The 21,180-nt window shown below is 53.8% G+C and overlaps 1 protein-coding gene across 1 annotated transcript; it reads left to right on the forward strand.

Moving 5' to 3' along the window:
- Nucleotides 1–5,097: 5,097 nt before the first annotated feature.
- HLX (H2.0 like homeobox) lies at nt 5,098–12,903 on the forward strand. Its single transcript, XM_059062534.2, has 4 exons — nt 5,098–8,453; nt 9,246–9,425; nt 10,115–10,299; nt 12,028–12,903. The coding sequence occupies exons 1-4, from the start codon at nt 7,862–7,864 to the stop codon at nt 12,538–12,540; spliced, it is 1,470 nt and encodes a 489-aa protein (XP_058918517.1). The 5' UTR covers nt 5,098–7,861; the 3' UTR covers nt 12,541–12,903.
- The last annotated feature ends 8,277 nt before the right edge of the window (nt 12,904–21,180 follow it).

Here is a 21,180-nt window from a genome sequence, read left to right on the forward strand (position 1 = left end):
CACCAAGAGGCCTCATACATTCTGAGTGGTGGGATTTCTCATTCTACTGGTAAAGCACTGTTAAGGCTGACCACTAAATGAAAAGTAAGATAACCCCCCGTGAAGGTTAAATGTACCCTAATTGTGTTTTATTTTCTACAAAGTGAGGCTATTGAAGTACTATTATGTTTCAAACCTTGCCTTCCTCAACAGGCTCATGGCCTTCCCAAATCACCAAATTTAGTTTTTGTAAATATTTCTGTGTTGAACCTACCAGCTTATTTATGCGAACCTAATTACAAACAAACACAAAAATGAGCCCTGAGTTCAAAAGTATAAACTCAAACACAACCGATCACTTGCAAGAATCAGGAACATTTTGTTAGCATCTCCCAAAGAAGGAAGCAACCACACAAGAGAAAACAAACCATAAAGCTGAATGTTAAATTATCATCAAGCACTCCATCTACAAATTTTTGATTGAATGTGGTTATATCCACGTTCTAATACAGTATATGCTCTTAACAGGGACTGTTTAAATGAAGTCACTGAATATCCTGTCCATTCTACCTCCTAGGCATCTTGAATTCTTCCCCTCTACCCCCCATCTACACCCATCACCCCTGCTTTACTTTAGGCTATCGTCATCTCTCTCTCGGGAATAAAGTTTCTGTAACCAGACTGAGCTGGGTAGACACTGGTTAGCAGAAAGATCCCTGTCCCACTGAGGTCTTGGTGACCTCAGGCTTGCCTTTTTACTTCTTTACGATTCTGATTCTCTTTTAAGACCCATGAAGACGAGTATTATGGTCTTTTTTTAAAAAAATAAATTTATTTATTTATTTTTGGCTGCTTTGGTTCTTCATTGCTGTGCGTGGCTTTCTCTAGTTGCAGCAAGCGGGGGCTACTCTTCGGTGTGGTGCATGGGCTTCTCATTGCAGTGGCTTCTCTTGTTGCAGAGCACGGGCTCTAAGGCACGCGGGCTCAGTAGTTGTGGCTCATGGGCTTAGTTGCTCCGTGGCATGTGGGATCTTCCCTGGCCAGGGCTCAAACCCATGTACCCTGCATTGCCAGGTGGATTCTTAACCACTGCACCACCAGGGAAGCCCCTATGGTCATTTTTTAATACCTAAGACTCAGACAAAAGAACCACTGTGCCTACACGAAATAACTATAATACAGTTATACTACTGTATAACTATGAGCTTCAAAAGTGAAAGGCTACTTTTTTTGTGTGTATTTCAGTTGGGCATTGAAATCTTATAAAACTATTTGGTGCTGATGGGGGAAAATAAATGCCACAGTGCCAGGGTTTGGAGTACCCATCTTTGCTCCCCTCTCACTATTTAGAGAACTTGTGGACAGAGGACAGACCCTAGGAAAACGCTAAAATGCCATCCTGCAATGTCCCTCTTAAGTTCCCTGCAAGGAGACCATGACCCGTGCTCTCACATTGCTCTCTATGCTCCACAAAGGTGTGTGCCCTTGGCTGCTTTATGCTCAGAATCTCCTTCTGTCGTCTCCTGGGCAAAACAACTCCTTGCCCTCGGGTATATGCACAATGAAAAGGATCAGATACATGAATTCATAGTATGATGTCTCATCTCCAAAGACGGAATCCTGCCGGAGTAGAATTTCACCTACCTCGAGCAGAAGGGAAGGGAAACATTGCAAACCCAGGGTCTCCCTAATACTTCTAATCACAAATTAGTGATGTGACCACCAATCTGTCCTTGTTTAACAGTGTTCCTATGACAATCTGTGGGTTAGACACGATTCTACTCCCCAGCCCCTTGCCTGTAACAAATGCACATTCTGGTTGGGGGGCAGAGAGTTTTCCCTCTGAATAAACTGTTTCTCCTAAAGAAATTGACTGAGTGGCATAGCTGATGTGTCGGAAAATGTAGCCTCTGCTCCGTGCAACACCATTTCCTAACTATGTAACCTCAGACAAGCCACTTAACCTCTCTGAGGATCAACTTCCGAAACTCACATCGGGTAATAATACCTCCCCTTCATCTTTACAATAGATTATTGTACAGAATAAGTAAGATAATAAATGGGAAGTTGGCCTTGAGATCTGTAAAATGTAAGGTCTTAGTACTGAAGGATGACGGCTTCCCTCACCCTGTCTGATGATTTCAAACACATAATACAAGATCTTTTCATATTGTCGGCAACATGGAGGGAAACAGCTGCCAATTTTAGAAACCTGCGTTTTCGCAAAAGGAAGAGTCAACTTTCATCACAGCCACATCGCTGGCACAGGATGGGTGCTGCCAGAAAGCGATGTAGCGATGGCCCAGCAGGTGTCAGCAGAGAACCAACTTTTGGTACTAAGCAGGCCTATTCGGGATGAGGAGATGCAGGAGCTGGAGGAGGTGAAAGGGGGCCGGCAGGATTCTGCTGTTAAATCCAGAGCTGTCCTAGTTCTGCGGGGGGGGGGGGGTGGGGGTGGGCAGGTGGGCAGATTTGGAATCACTGAGATGGAGGCAACCCTCCGGCTCGATCTACCTTGGATTGAGGCTCTCCCTTCAAAGGATTCCTTCCCATTCCCGCCTCTTAGTCTGGGTCTGAATCCCTCTCCTGTTCTTAGAACCTGTGCTCTAACTTGGGGAACTTGTCTCAAAGGAAAGGAAGGCTTTGTTTGTTTAGATAAATATTGTTTGGGGAGTGCCTTTCTTCTCTCTCTGTCAACACCAGAGTTGTTTGGAATATATGATTTTCACCTACACACTAGAAATAAACCCCCAGCTATTCAGATTCGACAACTCGGGCAGCACATTCAGCTTCTACAAGGCAAGTGACTAATACGTGGAGAGGGAGTGAGAACTGGTTCCAGCGACCAAATAGAAACCTGTTGAATGAAGTACTAAATCTCTTCCATGTTAAAGACAGTCTCTCATATTTTATTCTTACGAGGCCATGATTTCACTGCAAATATGTGAGAGTCTGTGTCACAATGTGCCATGTGGAACTGGGTTCTATGAGGTCTGAGGTCTTTCTTGGCTAGGTGTGGACAGGTGACCTGGAGAGACAGAGATATAGCTTTTTGCAACGGGAGCAAACCACAAACCGCCTGTCCTGCCCTTTTCCCTAGTCTCTAAGATCCCCAGTGACGGGTGTGTGTGTGTGTGTGTGTGTGTGTGTGTGTGTGTGTGTGTACAGGAAGAGGGAGAGAGAAGGTACATGTATGTGAAGTGGTATATCTTATTAATGGGGAAAAAGAAATATGTGAGACACTCTGTGAGGAGAAAGGGCAAATGGGATGAGACCCGAAAAGCTGTCTGCAGCTCTGAAGCCACATCTGTTGGCAAGAGGTCAAGGGTAGGGCTGTGGCCACATAAAGCGATGGCCACCTGTAAGTCTGCCTCACCTGGGAAATGAGAAAAGGAAAAGCAATAAATCAAGGGACGATGGACCTTGCAGTCCTACCACATTGTTCTCCACCCTTCCTTCCCCCTATCAAAGTCTAACTATCTTCAAAAAACTCAGGAACTATATTTACTTCTGGAATAACTAAAGTCTCCAGGAAAAGGGAGTTGTGGCCTACTTAGAATAATCCAAGGTGTGTGTGTGTGTGTGTGTGTGTGTGTGTGTGTGTGTGTGTGTGCTCTCTAGAGTCCTAAACTCTAGTATCTAGCATCACAAGGCAGAGAAGGCCTGCACCGACCGCTAAATGCCAGCACTGGGTCCAGCGGTCTGTAAGTCTTCAGCTGGCAGAATGCCAGACAGAATATACTCAGATTCCGACGTTGCTGCAAACCTCTCATATCCTGAGAGCCAGGTAAGCTGTTTCCTTCTCATTCTGACTGTGAATATTTAATTATTTCCATCTCTTTCTTTGTTTGAAGGGATATTTGAAATTAAGGGTGTGTGTTGGGGGGGGGGTGTACCTTGTGCGTTATTTTTTCCAGAGTCCAAAAGCAGAAAGCACATCTGGACAGGTTAAGCCCTTGAAGAGTTATGTTATGTAATAAGCAAAGCTCAACATTCACTCTCCTTCAGCTTTTATGCTCCTTTGGTGTGTATCTGTGTTCCCAAGCATTGGTGATTTAAGGATGGAGACTCAGAAGACAGGACAACCAAAGGGTAATGAGACCCATCTCTCCCTTCAACGCATAAATCTCTGATTTAGAAGGGGAGGCTGTAAACATTAAAGACAGCTATCAGAATTGATCTGAAGCTATTATGGTATCTCCCCATCTAGCGCGCCCCCCACCCAAAGCTGTTTAACCTTTCAGTGTAAACGACTACCTCTGTTGCTCTATTGCCAACTGTAATTTGCCGGTGCAGCTATGCAACCTCAGACAAAGTCGTCTTTTCGTCTGAGCTTCCTCAAAGGACGGTGCAGCCACATTTAAGCTCAAGTTAATTCGGCTTAGTCAGGCCCTCTTCACTCCTGCTGGAGCCCGTAATCCGCGGCTACCAGGCGCCCGGAGCCCTCGCCTCTGCCCCCAGGGCCTCCCCCCATCTCCCCCCCCCCCACCTCCCCGTCTCAATTGCTCTGGACCAGTTCATTTCGCCACAGCCCGGAGCCGCTCGGAAAGCAAAGATTAAAGGGGAAAGTCGCAGCTGTATATTTATATTTTCATTGCTAGAAGGGAATTGATTTCCGCGCATTTATTTTGGTAGTTGTAATACACAAGGGCGGATTTGCGTCACCCGAGCAACTTGTCGGTGGAGATAAAGTTGCACAAATATTGAAAGGGGAAGTGCTAGGAGTCATTATAGAGTTTTTCTCCGGAAGAAATAAGGATTTCTGCAGTATCCTAAAATACTGAGGGCGCTTCTATTTTGAGACCAATCTTGCAGGCACATCCGCTCATTTAGTCCGAGTTTGAGCCCATCAAAAAACAGGAGATGACCTGAACTCTGGCGAGTCCAGGGTTTCCTGCTGCTTTCTTGGTTCTGAGGGGTAGGCGGGGGGAGTAAGGAGGAGGAGGGGATTCTGCGGACTCAAAAGAGGGAGAGGGGCCCGCAGAGCCGAAGCCCGGGCCTGGGAAGGAGTGTGGAGGGGAGGCAGGAGGTCGTTCCAAAAGTTTCCTTTTTCGCGTTTCCCTCCGGGAGTTCCGGGTGGGTCTGGGTGGCGCTGATGCGGTTGCAATGAAGCAGAGAGTCTGGGAGAGCAGAAGGGCGCGCGGGGCAAGCTGCAATTTACAATCAAGCCGCGGGTTTTGCCGGGAGAAAGGAGCGGGAGGCGGGGCTAAGAGTCTGCGGGAGAAAACTCGCCCTCGGGCCTCGTCCTCACCCTTCTTGCCTCCTGCCCGGGGCCTTGAAATGCTGCAGAGGCGGGTAGTGGATGCCGCTGGAAACCCGGAGAGCCCGCGTTCCGCCCAGCATGTACCAGGGTACTCCCGAGGGTCGCGTCTTATTTGCCGGCCGGCTGCCGGGGGTGAGGCCTAAATAGTAGCGCCTCTTTTCAAACTGTGAGTTTGTGCTTAGGCCGCGGTTTCAGTGTTTGCAGCGGAATTGGAAGTGACACCAGAAAAGAGAGGAAGAGAGAGCTTAAGGCCACCCTTACCACACTTGCGCTAGTGTTTTTCCCCCGAGGGCAGTGAAGTTATACTGAGGCCGCGCCCTGCCACAGGAGTCTCCCCAGAATCCTCAGCCTTTTCCTGGAAAGCCTGCACTGGAGCCTTTCAAGGAGGGTCCAGCACCTCGAGTGGCTTTATGCTTGTCTACCCCTTGGCCTCTGGCTAGAAACAGAAGGACTGGTCTTCCTGCGTTTCTCGCGCCCCAGGTGCCCTTCACCTCAGCACATCACCCCCCTCTTTTCCATCTCTGGACATAACACCTCTGTCGGGGCTGAGGCTGCACGGAGCAGGGCAAGAAACCCTCTTAGTAAAAGAGAGAGGGAGACACAGAGACAGAAGCTGGTGTGTAGGGGGCAGGGGGGCGGCGGTTGTTCTCAGTGCTGGATGGTTACAAATGATTGATTAGTGACTGATACTTTCCAGGACAAAGTCAAAAGCTTAAAATGCAACCAGAGGCTAGATACCAAATTCATTAGCCCAAATCCCGAACTCGAGATAGGCATGGCAAATTCAGTTGCCTTCCTGGGTTTCTTCGGTAAGACCTGTAAATACTGAAGTGGAAAAAAAAAAGCCACAGAAACTTTATTGCAACTATATTGAAAGTCTGGGGAGGAAAACGCCACAGAAGATGATGTTCTGTTAGAAGATGCTTATTAGGACAATCGAAAACAAAAGATTTCTCTGTTTCATTATTATTAGTAGTATTTTATTTTCTTCCTGAAAATGTGCAAGGAGAGCTCATCTGGGTGGCCTGTGGTTTGTATGGGAGAGGGGTGGGGAAATCCACTCTGACTATAATTTAAAAGAGAACGAATTCTTAAAATAGAGATGTTGGTGTTGCAGAAAACCCCGCACTACACCCACTATGCGCTCTGAAGACCCGAAGTCCAAAAGTGAAGACGTCGGTCACCACTGCAGCTTCTCCTTCGAGCAGGCCCAGGGGGTTCCCTGGAGAAATAGTCACAGCATTGAAAGTAGTATTTAACCCCAAGGAAATCTACTCTTGTGGGCCCTTGCAAAACAATGGACCCCACGTGATCGGAGATGTGGCGGAGAAGGGAGGGTGGTGACATTTCCTACAAGGTGCAGCAAAGGAGGGGTCGCGCGTGCCGCTCTCCCGGGCTTCGGACGGCTGCTTGTTTTGTCGTCTCCGAGGCTCAGGTTGGCTGCGTCCAAGAGAGACGTTCAGAGACATCCATCTTATTTTGTTTGAAAAGTTACTGGTTCGGGTTGTCAGTGTGTGACATCTCGGAATACAGCTAATTTGCGACCGCCCGTCCTCTCTTCCCTGAGGATCTCCGAGGCAGGGAAGCGGACCCAGTGCCGCCGCATTCCCGCGCGAGAGCAGAGCAGGGCAGCGTGGGGGCGGGGACCCACGAAGGACGGAGCTTTGTAGAAGACACCGACTCTCGGGATAAAGGCCGACTGGAGAAAAATCTGGCCCGAGTGATGTAAACAGGAGGGAAACCTAGGGCGCCGCCAGCGTTCCAGAAGGCGGGCCTTGCACCCGCGATAATCTGCGGGAGCACCAGCTTCCCTAGGCGAGAGCTCCAGCAGCGCTGTGACCAACTCTCCATGCCTGGTCCCGGTTCGGAGCTGCAGGAGTTAGTGGGAGTTAGAACTCCCTGGAGCCGCGGTTCGAGGTCCCCTACCCTTTGGAGAAGGACGCGCCCGACCCAGCACAGCCCACGCGGCAGCAGCAAACAGATTGGCGTGGCCTGGGCGTGGCCGAAGGGGGCGGGCCACGCCCTCTTTCCCAGTTCCCCTCCACTTCCCGCTCCCATTGGTCACCAGGATGGCCAATGAGCGCTCGGATCGAGGTCCTACCCTGGGTCTGACTCTAAAGCTCCTGCCAAAACTTTGGGAGTTTTTAGAGAGAAGTTTTTTTTTTTTCTTCTTATTACTTTTTTTTTTTTCTTTTTAAACTAACGGACTATTATTGTTATTGTTTTAAATTTAGCTCTTAAGGCTTAGCTGTTTGGGTGTTTCGGTGCCCGTCTCCTGTCTCCCCGGCTTCCCTGGCGTTTGTGGAGCCGCGGCCCCCGCCCGCCTAGCTGCTCCAGCGCCCCTCGCTCGCCTACAGCCCGCGGGGAGCGCGGGCGCCGCGCCGCCTTTAAAGTGAGGCCAGGGGCCGAGGCCGTGAGCGGCCGGGATCCGGCCCTCGCCTCCTCCCTCCGTGGCGCTAGGGCTCCCTGGCCTCCCCTCAGTTCGGACGGAGAAGAGTAAGCGGATCGTCCCCGGCTGGGCTGCTGCCTCCTCCTGGACTTAGCGCGCCCCTCCCCGCGCCCCTACCCACCCACCGGGCCCGGCCAGGCCGCGGCGACAGCTCCGTGCACCCCGCCAGAATGTTCGCCGCCGGGCTGGCTCCCTTCTACGCGTCCAACTTCAGCCTCTGGTCGGCCGCCTACTGTTCCTCCGCCGGCCCGGGCGGCTGCTCCTTCCCCCTGGACCCCGCCGCCGTCAAGAAACCCTCCTTCTGCATCGCGGACATCCTGCACGCCGGCGTTGGGGAGACGGGGGCGGCTCCGGAGGGTCTGGCGGGGGCCTCGACCGCTGCCCTCACCGCGCACTTGGGATCGGCTCACCCGCACGCCTCTTTCCAAGCTGCCACCAGATCCCCGCTTCGACCCACCCCGGTGGTGGCGCCCTCCGAAGTCCCGGCTGGCTTCCCTCCGCGGCTGTCCCCGCTCTCAGCCGCCTACCACCACCATCACCCACAACAGCCACCGCAGCAGCAGCCACCGCAGCAGCAGCAGCCTCCGCCTCCACCCCGGGTTGGAGGCTTGCAGCCCCCGGCCTCCGGGTCTCGGCTGGTCCCGAATACCCACCATAGCGCTTCCGCCCCGGCCCCCTCCAGCAAGGACCTCAAATTTGGAATTGACCGCATTTTGTCTGCAGAATTTGACCCAAAAGTCAAGGAAGGCAACACACTGAGAGGTAGGTCTTGGGCGAGAGGCTGCAGGCCTCTGACCAGGGCACTGACGCACTCCCCGATCCCTGGGCCATTTGGGATTCCTTTAAGTGTTTTTACAATTAAGGACAAATCGGTAAAATGAGGGAGAAGAAAATGAGTTGTAAGGAGACTGTGAAACATGAGGTTTAAAACTCACCTGCTCTACATTAAAAAAAGAGAGAGAGAGAGAGAAAGAAGAATCCAGAGATGCTTTAAAAACACATGCCACAGAATCAGTATTCATAAAAACGGTTGGTGTAAATATTTGCTAAAATGACTGTCATCTCTCTGTCTCTTTAATCACGTATCTACAAAGTGAACTACATTATTTGGCAGGAAAAGCCCTTTGGGGGAACACTTTCCCGTCCATTGGTCTGATTTCTAGTGAAATTCCACCCGGGGAATATAGATGAACAATATCGACTCTAAACTCCCAAGAGGAGAGAGCAGGGTGAGGGATCCTTTGGAGGGACAGTTTAGGTCTGTGGAATTCTTGGAAGGCACCTGAAAGTGACTTCGTTTAGGCCTCTTTACCTGAAGTCCTTCCTAGCTGTATGCGTGGACGTGGACCTGTGGGACACACAGGAATATTTCGTGCAGTGCCCCTGGGCCACTGTCAGGAGAGAGGCGTCTCAGCGGCACGGAGACAGAGGTCTCTCACCACTTCCCTTCAGGAAAACGGAACGGAGGGGTGGGGGAGGAGACGAACAAGTCCCAGAGAGTGTGAGTGTGGGTTTGCCGGAGGAGTAACCGCTCTTCTTTTCCCTCGTCCGCAGATCTCACGTCGCTGCTAACCGGCGGGCGGCCCGCGGGGATGCACCTCCCAGCTCTGCAGCCCTCCACCGGCCAGTTCTTCGCGTCTCTAGATCCCATTAACGAGGCTTCTGCCATCCTGAGTCCCTTAAGCTCGAACCCGAGAAATTCAGTTCAGCATCAGTTTCAAGACACCTTTCCAGGTACGGAAACCCTCCTGAGCGACGGCCTAACAAGGCATGTCGACTGCCAAAACACTTAGGACTGGAGTATCACGTGGCCACCGAGGTGTAGCAATCCCGGAGTTGTTGCGGGAGGCTACCACGTCCGGGGAGAAACCGAAAGATTTCTCAGTGAGCTAGCTCACTCTTCGGTCGTCCCCCCGGGGTTAAGGGGTGGGGAGCCTGGGGAGGGAAGAAAGTGTGCGCGAGCGGGTGGGCTGGGGGGTTTTCCATAGTCTTTTTGCCCGAGAGAGTGCTTTGAAAATGCAGCAAGCATGGATGCGAGTACACACACACACACACACACACACACACACACACACACTGGAGAATCGAGGCTGTCATCTTTAGATCCTTTAGGCCGAGGCGCATTTTCGCCTGGTCTTAGCATGCCTGATGGCCATGCATTCGATTTACATCTTTACTTTGGAATTAATCGGTGAAACGCTGGGCTTCTCCATTCCACACTCGCGTTAGGCCTTCCGCCTATGGTCTTAAGAGCCGTACATTTCCTCCTTAGAGAGGCCATTCTGTGTCTGCGTGAAGGGCTTTCAGAGCCGACTGTTAACGTGAAACACGTTTAAGCATCACGGTGAGCCCCAGGCGCGCAGGCTGCGGACAGGGCACTAACTGGGTCTTCCTGTCTCTCTCTTGCTCCGGCATGGTGGCAGGTCCCTACGCTGTGCTCACGAAGGACACCATGCCGCAGACGTACAAGAGAAAGCGCTCGTGGTCGCGGGCGGTCTTCTCCAACCTGCAGAGGAAAGGTCTGGAGAAAAGGTTTGAGATTCAGAAGTATGTGACCAAGCCAGACCGAAAGCAGCTGGCCGCGATGCTGGGTCTCACCGACGCCCAGGTAAGCCAGCTCTGGCCCCAACGCACAACCCCCTGGACGGGCAGCGCCTCGCGCGGCCTAGCCCCAAGGCCCACTCCACCGGCTGACTCTCCTTTTGCAGTGGAAACGCTAGGTCTCGAATTTCAGGAGACTAGGTGGACTTCTCAATTTGAGACAGGAGAGAGGAAGGGGGTTGGGGAGAAGGACAGAAAGAATAGCCCATCCCCAAAGACGCTTGTCAACAAGTGCGTGTTTATTTTGGCCAACAAGCGAAAGCATGTTGCCGAGAAAGCAAATAGGCAGCAGGAGATAATAATTATATACTCGACTGTAGCACAATTTGTTGTAGGAGGCAGTTTATTTCAGAAGAGATAAAAATCCAAAGTCAAGAGATTGTTGTGTGTTTTTTTTTTCTCCCTCCTGTCCTCCCTCCCTCCTCCTCCTCCTGCTGCTGCTGGATTGTGAAATCCCCAGTTGTGAGGAAGTGAAAACATTATTTCAAACGGAATTACTTAGCCCCAGTAGGGCAAGAAGTCCACTCGGAGCAACCACAGTCAGTCCGATTTTCTAACGGCATAATGGGAGGGGGAAGTGAGGAAGAGAAAGAAAAAGAGATTTTCTTAGAACGCCCAAGAGCATTTCACCAGGTTCTGCCTAGTTGAGTTTTTTTTTTTTCCAAGACAAATCTTCCAATAGCAAATCTATTGTGCCTGAATTCAATATTTTTTCTTTTCTCAAGTTCAAGACCTGTTTTTTTTTTTTTTTAAGTTTTGAAAATAGAAGAGTCACCACTCTCGAACACCTCACCACAGTGGCCCTTGCTCCCTGGGTGCTTCCGTCCCCCATTACACAACTCCGCTCCCCAGCACACACACTGGAAGAGCCCAGCCGTTTTCCACCAGCTGTGGATGTTATTTTTAAAAGGGAAGCTGGAACTTGTGTGAACGCACTGGGTCCCCCAGGGGATTATTATTTATAAAGATTCTCCGCCCCATGCCTACCCGCTTCCTCCACTTTGCACAGGTTTAATTCCAGTGTTCTCTGAGCCCACAGAAGGATTAGTCTATCCCGGGCAGGGGCAGGGTCCTTATCAGCTTCTGAGTACACACATGCCAAGGAAATGCTCTTTTATAGAAGGTCCATTGGTGCCCCACCCCACTGGGATTATCTGTTTGAACCCCCTTCCCCCTTTGTTTTCCATGGTTGCTCCTTAAAAAGAATTGTTTTCGTAGGGACTTGCCTTGGGTGGTGGCAGTAGAGGAGGGGCCCAACTTAGCAGGGATTCTTAACATTGGGTCACCAAACCCTTGGCACTGTGTGCAAAATCTTGGGTGTATGTGCATTTTTCTGGATCAGGGGTCCATGATTGTAATCAGATTCGTGGGAGGCGGGGGTCCTGGCTCAAGTGGGGTTACGAAGCATCGATGTAGAGCATTGATCCTCCCTAGTTTGAGGGCAAGGTGCAGGGATCTGCCTTTGCAACAGGCATCCAGGTCGGAGGGCCACATTTTGAGAAACAGTCCTAGTTGCTTCCCTAGACGAGGATCTCTGGTGATCCTCGTGGTTTCCCTGGGCTGCCTCTCGGTCCCTGCTTCTAGCACAGTACCTGGCCTGCGGTAGAGGTGCTGGGGACGACTAGCGACGCTTTCCCGCCTTTGGGAGTGCTCCGGGATGCGCGCAGGTCGAACAGGAGCGAGCCTGCGTCTCACCTCCGTGTCCCTTCTTGTCTCCCGGTGCGGCGCGGCGCAGGTGAAGGTGTGGTTCCAGAACCGGCGGATGAAGTGGCGACACTCGAAGGAGGCCCAGGCCCAGAAGGACAAAGACAAGGAGGCTGGCGAGAAACCGTCGGGCGGAGCCCCGACTGGCGACGGCGAGCAGGAGCGGAGCCCCAGCCGCTCGGAGGGCGAGGCTGAGAGCGAGAGTAGCGACTCCGAGTCTCTGGACATGGCCCCCAGCGACACGGAGCGGACTGAAGGGGCCGAGCGCTCTCTGCACCCAACGACGGTCATCAAGGCCTCGGCCGCCGGCGCCCTCCTCGCCGCCAGCAGCGGAGGCAGTGGCGGCGGCGGCGGCGGCGGCGGTTTTAACTTCGGCGTCCTCAGTAGCGGCAGCGGCGGCGGCGGCGGCGGCGGCGGGAGCTCCGGCGGCCACAGCAGCGGCAGCGGCAGCAGCGCCTCGGAGCTGCTCCCTGCGCTCCAGCCAGCCCTTGGCAGCGCCCCCAAAAGCCCCGAGCCCGCCCCGGCGCCGCTCGGCGGCCTCTAGACTGGACGAGGTTGGAGGAGACGCGGGGCCCTGCGTGCAGGCTCCCAGCCTTCCAGTGTGGGCTGGATTCTGTGCCTACTTTCCAGTGGCGGCGGGGCCGGGGCCGGAGACTCAGTGGCGGGAGTCCCAGCTTGCGCATCGCTGCCCCGGGCCGTGCAGCCCACCCCGCCCAGAGCCGAGGGGAGTCGGAGCGCCTCTCGCCAGGCGCCCAGCGCCGGCCGAGCACTTCTGCCTGGATACAAGCAGCTCTCACTGTGAAGCGCTGGACTAAACAGTCCTCCCCGCATTAGGGGACGTGGCGGAAAGACGATGCACTTAGGATGCCACAGACTTGTAAATAAAATGTTTACTATGGTTTGTAAAGGCCGCTTGGCTTCCTGGGGCGATGCGGTCATTAGGGTCTGGAATCTCCGACCCGGACCTTAGCCCCGGGACACTGCAGGTCCCAGCAGCTGGAGGTGGGGGACTAGAGTTTCGGGGGGGACATGCAACAACCTCAGAGCCACCTTGCTGCAGAGATCGGCGCCGGGGCTTAGGGGTTCCACCAGTTCAGAGGCCTCGTAGGCCGCGCTAACCACCACTGATCGGGCGATCCGCAACGCTGAGTGTGGCCTGAGAGCTGGGTCGGCCATGGAATCTGTCAGGCCTCTCAGGCAGATGGCTCCCCCAGCCGGAGTCAGGACGCAAGGAGTGTGCGCACCAGCCTTCCGCAGCTCCAGCTTAAGCAGAGTTGGGTGGAGAAGACAGCGGTGCGGGACAGGGTCAGTCTAGCCACAGCTGGCACTAGAGAGGCAATTCCAGCGCAAACTGCCCCTTACTTGGGGATGGAGTAGGGGGACGCGGCAGGTTTGCAGTGTCTAGAGAAGAGGATAGACAGAATAGACAGATCACAGGAGTTAGGGCTGGAAGCCTGAGCCTGAGGTAGCTTTAAAGCTGCTAAAACATTTGCAGGGCAGGATGGTGATCTGTTCAAGGTCCCCTCCCTTGTCCAAGGTTGAGGAGGAGACCAAACCAGAACTCGGAGCTCCTGGCTCACATTTGGCCAGTGAAGGATCTGCTAAACAGCACACCATCTGCCCGCCCCCCGCCCCGTCGGCATGTACACACACACACACACACACACACACACACACACAATCTTCCTTTGCAATTGGGCCGCTACAGGTGTCCAGTTGAACTCTTACCCCACCCCAAGCTGGGGTGAGATGAAAGGCAGTTTCCCCATCACACTGAAACTGGAATGTAGCACATCTATTTTGCCTCCATGTTGCTACTGGGATGGACCATTCAATTTTTTTCTCTTTTTTTGAAATCTTGAAGCGTCACATCTCTCTCCGAGACACCCATGCCCCCTTCCCTGGAAACCACGAAATGTTCGGAGTTGGTAAAAAGTGATTTCAGGAGAGTTTAGAACAAATAGACATTGTGGAGAAATCTGATCACCCGAGTCTATTTGACACTGAGCTGGGGCAAAGCCACATGCCTCTTACGGGCCCATCATCCATTACGGGAAGCCAGGTGTCACATGGAACCTGTTGGGGAGACAGAGTGTTGCTCCTGTGTAGATGCTGAGGCCAGAAAGCCTAGGACCCGCTCCAGACCCCTGGCCTTATCGAGAAGGCTCCTAGCAGCTCCCTGGTCTGGCTTAGCTGTTTCCCCATTTTGACCCATTCGCTTGAGCACAGAGGCCTCTGTTCTAGACTTCTGGGCCCAAGAGCAGAGTAGAGGCCTCAGATTTAGCCTTCTTTGGCCTGAGTCAGCCGGTCACCTGGGCAAGTCCCAGAATGCAGCCCAGGGATGCAGGGCTGACTACTGCCTGCTGAAGTGAACCACTCAACACCCCCAGTGGAGCTGACCCCCTAGAGAAACGTGCACAGGGGGGAGGGGAACCACCGGCGTGGTCTGGCCTAGCAAAGGTGAGAAAGGTCAAATGCCCCAGAAGGGACCTCAAGTTAAATGGGGACACCAGCCAGCTGTTATCACTAAATGGAGCATATGTTCTGGGGTGATTGCAGCCCCCACACTTGCTGTGAGTCCCAGCCCTGGGTTAGGATGAGTCCCCTACACCACAGGCTTTGCTACCTGAACTGTAGGAGTCTCTCTGTACCTTTATTTTGCCTTCATTTCCGAAATTCATTTCCTCCCACTACAGAAATACTGAAATCCTGAAACCAGGACATCCCAGGAACATCGAGTTTTGAGGCACTTAGATTCAGTTCTGGCTGGGAAGGGAAGCCGAGGAGGGGGTGGTGCTTTCTGCACACAGCAGCTACCCCTCCTCACGGGGCCCGCGAGGAGTTCATGCTCCCAAACCCGAGCTGCATTTTCCTGCCTGCGTCCTGGGCTTTTGAAACTGAAGGCAAACTTCGCCCAGGGACTTAAAGCATGTGATCTCAGGTAGACTTCGCCCTTATCCCAGTCAGGTTCCGCCAGACTAGAGGGCCCGGTAGAGCTGAGGGGCTGGGAATGAAATGGGCCATCGGGAGTCAGGATGCTCTCTGGGGGGGGGGTAGTCGCAGGAGGTGCCCCTTCCTCAGCCACGACGGTCTCTTGTTGCTGAATATTTTCCCCGTGAAACATTAGCGGGCCTGTCCCCCGGGCTGTGGAGTTCTTCCACATTTTCATCAGGAACGGAGTATCATAAGCCCAGGAAAAGTTTAAAGTTCGTTTTGAAGGAAAGCTGCCGGGTCGGAGGGTATCTCTAGGCGGGATGGAAAAGCAGCATTTCGGGCCAGGCCGCGTCATCCCCGGGACGGCTCGCTCGGCCCCGTGTACAGGGATTTTCCCGAGGGCTCTCGATGCTAGCAAGAGTGGCCAGGGAAGCTAGAAATTCTTGAACTAAGACCGAGATTTCGCAGGCACGGAAGAAAAGGCCGAGCGCGCCAGGTCCGCGGACCCGAGGCCGGCCCTGGCCCGCAGAGCTGGGGCTTGGAGGAGGCGGGTGCGCTCGGGCCCCGGGCCCAAGAGAAGAGCAGAGCCGCGCCCCCCGCCCCAGGCTTCGCCCTTTGCTGAAAGCAGTAATAACTCTTTGCCCAGAGCAGGGCCCCGCCTCGCCAGCCCCGGAGTCCTGGCGGCGCCAAGCCCTCCGAGCAAGGTTACGTCTGCGCAGCTCTGAGCGCGCAGAGGGCGGGCGAGCAGCGCGCGCCTCTCTGGGACTCGAGGGGGATCGGCTGCGCCCCCGGGGTGCACGCACGCCACACACACCACTCTTACACACGTAGGTCAAATACAAATACACAGGCCCTCAGAGGCACACAGAAACGCAGACGCGGACGGGCTAGTTCAGCACTTTGTTGTTAAACCACGCAAATAAATTTCCACGTTCTCCTCCAAATGGTAAAGCAAAGTGAGGACACTCACACCGCCTTCCTCTGCCAGTGTGGGTGCCTGGGGCGCTTGTCTCTAGAAAAGTTTTCTTGCGCCAAGATTCGCTAAGCCACTGAAAGCAGGCGCCGCATTCCCCTGCGTTTGGCAGCCTCAGCCGAGGGTGGGCAGGGGCCGCGATGCCGGGAGTTTTTGGGAGCCTGTAGCCGTCGCCGTCCTGTCCCCACTGAGGCTAAAACTGTCCTATCCTACGGCACTTCAAGGAGAGGTCTTGCCTCTAACGGAGGCTGTGGCCCGCATACCCTCCAATGGAGAGCATCCCTTGTCTCCACCCGCCCCCCCCCCCCTCCAGCAAGGATTCGCTCGTATGGTGGAGGTGGGGGGCAGTTGCTCAGACTCCGGTTGTCACAGATCCTTCCAGACTTCAGAGGGAACGAGCGGCTCTGGGATCTTTTTGTGGCCGCTCCCTCTAACTAGGGTCTGAAGTGGGGTGTGGGCAAGGGTTCTAGTTGGCGGCTAGCTTGGCGCAGGTGAGCTCTGAGTGCCGGGCCTACTGGTCCCTCCTGCTCTAGGTACCAGAAGCCGACATATCGGGAAGGTGACCTCGGGTTCTCCCGTTGCCACAGCCTCCGGGAGCTTTGGGGTGCGCTGCAGCAGGGGATGTTCTGCGGGCGTTTTAGACTTGAGCTTTTAACCTGTTGAGCTTTAACCTGTTCCCGGATCTCCCCCACCAAAGTCCTCAAGCAGTGGCGGACTTTAAACAGACTCAGAGCGCAGGATGCGCCTGGCGCAGCTCTGGAGCCATAAATGAGAAGTCAGAGGCTGAGGTCGACGCACCCTCCTCCGGTTTGCGCGCCCTAGTCTCCTCTCCACCTTCGTCCTTCTTTAAGAAGGAAGAGCTGGTAGAGGGACTGAGAGCTCAGACCTCCCCGTGCGACCCGGTGATACTACTTTAAAGATGCTTGCGAGGGCCCTAAAGGCTCAGGGCCCTCAAATTACCCCCTCTTTAGCCTGGAGTAGGGGTAAGGGGGTTGCACACACTGTGGTCTTTATGAAGATGCAACTGCTGGGTTTTAAGGAGGACTTTAACGGCAGGTGTTTCAAGCTGGGGGTGATACACCCCGGTTTAATGTGCTTATGTCTGGCTCACAGACTCACCTTTGAGGTTGTGAGGGGATTGGCCGGCGTCCCAAAGACGAAGGATCCGCCTTCTCCGTGGCTTCTCACACACAGGGATATTAGAACCTGCAGCGCGCACCCCTGCAGCAATGCCCTTTGGGAATCTCAACTACTTACACGGGATGTACTTTCTAAGATATCAGTCCACCCGGGTTCTAACGGAGCACAGACTCCGCCCAGGCCGGCTGGGGGGGCCTCCGAGCTTGGAGAATCCCCAGGTCCCTGGGTTCCTTAGCTGCCTTGCCCTCACTCACTTTAGGAACGAAGATTAAAGGTCGCTGCAGGTATGATTACTTCATTTTTAAAGGAGGAGGCAACGGAGGCCGGGAGTCTTGACGTTTGCCCAAGTTCCTCTAGAGAGTGAGTGCCAGGACTCGGATGGGCCATGGGGTTAGTGCCGCCGAGGAGCCAGAGAAGGAGAGGGATCCTCTAGGAATCGCAGCCCTGGGCTTCCCCCGGGGTTGACACACCTGCCTTTCAGCCTGCGCCCTTTCCGTACAGGTTTAGCTTTGCTAATAGTGTCTAGGGCCTGGGCCACACCCTGCTCACAGGAGTCTGCGTCAACCTTGGTGCTTTTCCGTTTTCGTCGGTCGTTGCGGATAGTTGGGATTCTGGGAAGGATGCGGGGTGCAAGGCCTGACGGCGCCTGCCCCGCAGCCGCCAGGCCGGCTCCTCTCTTCCCTGCCCTTGGACTGGCCCCAGCCGCGGTAGATACTGAGCATCCTTCTTTTGCGCAGTCCACAGATCAAGAACAGCGGCTACATCACCTGGCGCAGGCGCAGGCTCAGAGCTCGCGGCTTCGGTGACCCCAACGACTCTTTCTGGGGAGCGGGTATGGGAAGAGGCCGGCGGGTGGAGCGCGGAAGCCTGATCCCAAGCCGCAATGGTGGAATCCAAGCTAGCCCAAGAAGCATTCATTCATTCACCAGTTACCGCGAGACCTTGGAAAATTAATCAATTGGTTTCAGTGTCCTCATCTGTAGAGTAGGAAATAATCAAAGTTACCTAACTTATAAATTGCTGAGGGTTAATTGCGTAATTAAACGTGAAATGAGAATAGTGGGTGGCATACAATCAGTGCTGTAGGCTTAGATGTTATTAAATTCATTCATTCGTTTATTCACTGCAGTATTTGAGGTGCTTATTAGTATTTGCACAGTTGGGAAAAAATGCATGACAATCCTTACTCTCCAGGAAATTAAATCCATACATGGAGGATCTTTAATGTGTGCAGTCACAGTGTCCCCCTGGGGTGGGGCAGGGGGAGGGAAAGCCTTTAAGGAGTATCCTAGAGTGCTTGGACCTGCTGCTGGATGACAGCAGGGGTTGCCTTGCAGACGCAGACTCCAGGAGATGCCCATTTGCCCTCCTTCCTCTTGGTACTCCTGGCACTGTCCTCTGAGCCCACAGTAGGTGCTCAGTACAGTGCTTGTGGGTGTGGTTGGCAGTTTTCCTTGGGAGTTGTAAGGGGACGAAGCTAGAGTTTTCTGACACTTTGGCTCTGAGGGTAGCTTAACCAAGTGTCAGGGGTCCAAGGAGGGAAAAATATGTGCCCGCTGCTGAGATCATGTCAGGACACATGGCACTTCAGGAATTTTATTAAGTTCTTAACTAATCGCGTAGAGGGGTGGGGGGTGTTCAAAACGGAAATACGATATCAACTGCCCCTTTAAGTGGCGGAAGGCACCCTCTGCGCGCGGTTGGAGAAATTCTAGCTCCTAGCGCAGGGCTCCGCACAGGGAAGGCTACTCAGAAAACGTTTATTGAATAAACGAATAACACAATTACTGTGGCCCCTGTGGTAATTTAGAGTCTCAGTAGAGTCTCAGGAACAATATGATCGCCTGGTTAGCACGGTAAACACAGGAGGAAGCGAAGGACAAAGTACAGAGCTACCGACTAGTGACCCCGGGAGAAGTGGACTTGGAAGCCACCGAGCATCTGGCTGAGGATACCCAAGGGTCCCCGATACTAAGGCCATCACAGAGCAACGAGAAAACGAATTCACAAGCTGTGCTCAATACAACTGACGAAACGCTGTGCGCGCAAGTTCATCCTAGTGTTGAGCGTAGGTGGGCACTGTTGGCCTTAACTTGTAAGCTGAATAACTCGTCCACAGTCACGTTGCTAGCAGTCGACAGAAGGATCAGGACTGAAGTCAAAAGCTTTCTGGGCTTTTCTCCGGACCCCACTCCGGCCTGGCCGCGCGGGGCACTGGGGCTGCGGGAGCGTCTCTGGGCGCAGGGAAGGGCAGTGCAGAGCCGGAAAAAAGGGGCTATGAGCTGGCTTCGGTGGGTCTGCATCTCGCCCTCTCCGCCTGCTGCGCAGCAGCGCAGTTTGGCCGGGTTCCGCAGTTACCCTCACCGCCCCCCACCCGCAACTCGCCTCAGGCGATTTTCGGGTCAGTGACTTTCAGCCTCACTTTGATTAGTCAGGGCTGTTTATTTGTGTTTGTCGGAATCGGGGTGAAGAGTTCACACCGCATTGTTCCCAGCACGTGATGGGAGCTCAAGAAATGAGCAGATGACGAAATGAACGAGCAAATGAACTAATGCGTGAATGAGACTGCGTTATCTCGCGATCCCCGCAGGCAATGGTCGCTGCATCCGGCCATTTTCTGGATCCCTCTACGGAGAGAATCACAGGCCGTGCCCCGGAGGCTCAGCGCTGTGCCATCTCCCCGCCACCCCCTCCCCCAGCGCGGAGACCCGGCTCGAAGCCTCAGGCTTTCGGGGGTCGCCTGACTCCGCCCCGTTCGCCACTCTTCTGGGTCTAGTGGAGAGTCCCGGTTCCTCCGTCTTCTCAGATCCTCAACCCGCCGCCGGCCGAGCACCCCGTCCAAGGTCAGTGTGGGCCCTCGGGCCTCGACGTCGCCGGGGATGGTCCAGACATCAGCACCGCGCGGGTGGGCAGCGCCCGGGAGATCATCCCTGTAAGCTGCTTCGGGTCCTCCGCAGCGATCTAAGCCAGACCCCCCTTGTCCCCGCCTCCCTCTCTTGCGCGCCAAGAGAGGTCAGCACAAGCAGAGGTCAGCACAGGCAGCAAGAGGTTGTGGTTGAACAAATGGGGTGAAAAGCTAGAAAGGAAAGGAGTCAGATACAGAGTTTAGACATTGAATGACGAGTGTGATTTAAACTTTCCTATTTACTTCGGTCTTCACTCTCCCTTCTCCTCGCTTGCTTTGGGCATCCCATTTTTTATTTTTTTCCCTCTACTCTTCCTGCGCTCGGGTCTTCTGTTGCTTCTGAGATTGTTCAAGATTCCACTCAGGTCTTGAAGAGGAGCTGGGCCGCGCTGGCTCGGTTCTGGGGCGATCAAGGCGGACAACGTAAGAGGTAGGGTGTGTGACTTTAGAGGAGCGACCTGGCTCTTCCAGAGGTGCTGGCCTCCAGCCTTGTCTATGAACCAAAATGTACCGAAAGGCAGTGATTTACTGTATGATTTTAAAAAAGGAATGGGCCCCTAAAAACAACATAAAAGACCCTCAAGGGCCCATCCCCCCCCCCAGAGGCATTGTTCAGGAGCCGAGGGCGATGTGTCTGTGATCCACGAGCCACCCGTAGCCTCCCTGTCATCCATCAACGCACGCGCCCATGGTTTGAGCCCCGACTCCGTGCTGGACGGGTTCTGGTTTAGGGATTGGCGGCGGCTCCGGCTGCAGCGATCTGAAGGCTCCCGGAAGTGTGTCCTCCGAACCAAAAGTTTCAGCAGCCGGAACCTTTCTTTCTCGTCTCTTTCCCACCTTTTTCGGTTTTCCTATCGCAGAAGAAGGGTCTTAGGGAGACCCATCCTGCTTCCTGAATCCTCTTCCACGACGCCTGCCGGTCAACTTGCTCAGCAACCTGGAGGCAGTTCAGTATCCCCTCTACGTACGTTAGGGGAACATACCTGACACAGAGCAGGGTCACAGTGACCCTGGTAAACAGATTCCCGCTCAAGAAGCGGAAATTGTTATTAAACTATCACCACTACTGCCATCATTACACCGCTAATCTCTCCTGGTTGGGGACGCGCCTTTCTTCGCGGTTTGAAATCACCCACGGTAGGGGGGGGGGGCGTGCAAGTGAAAGTGGCGGAAACACACGATCCTCTTCCACTCTTTAAGCGGGAATTGAAAATCTTGTATCTCATTTAACC

Source organism: Kogia breviceps, chromosome 1 (assembly GCF_026419965.1).
Source record: "Kogia breviceps isolate mKogBre1 chromosome 1, mKogBre1 haplotype 1, whole genome shotgun sequence".
Taxonomy (NCBI): Eukaryota; Metazoa; Chordata; class Mammalia; order Artiodactyla; family Physeteridae; genus Kogia; species Kogia breviceps.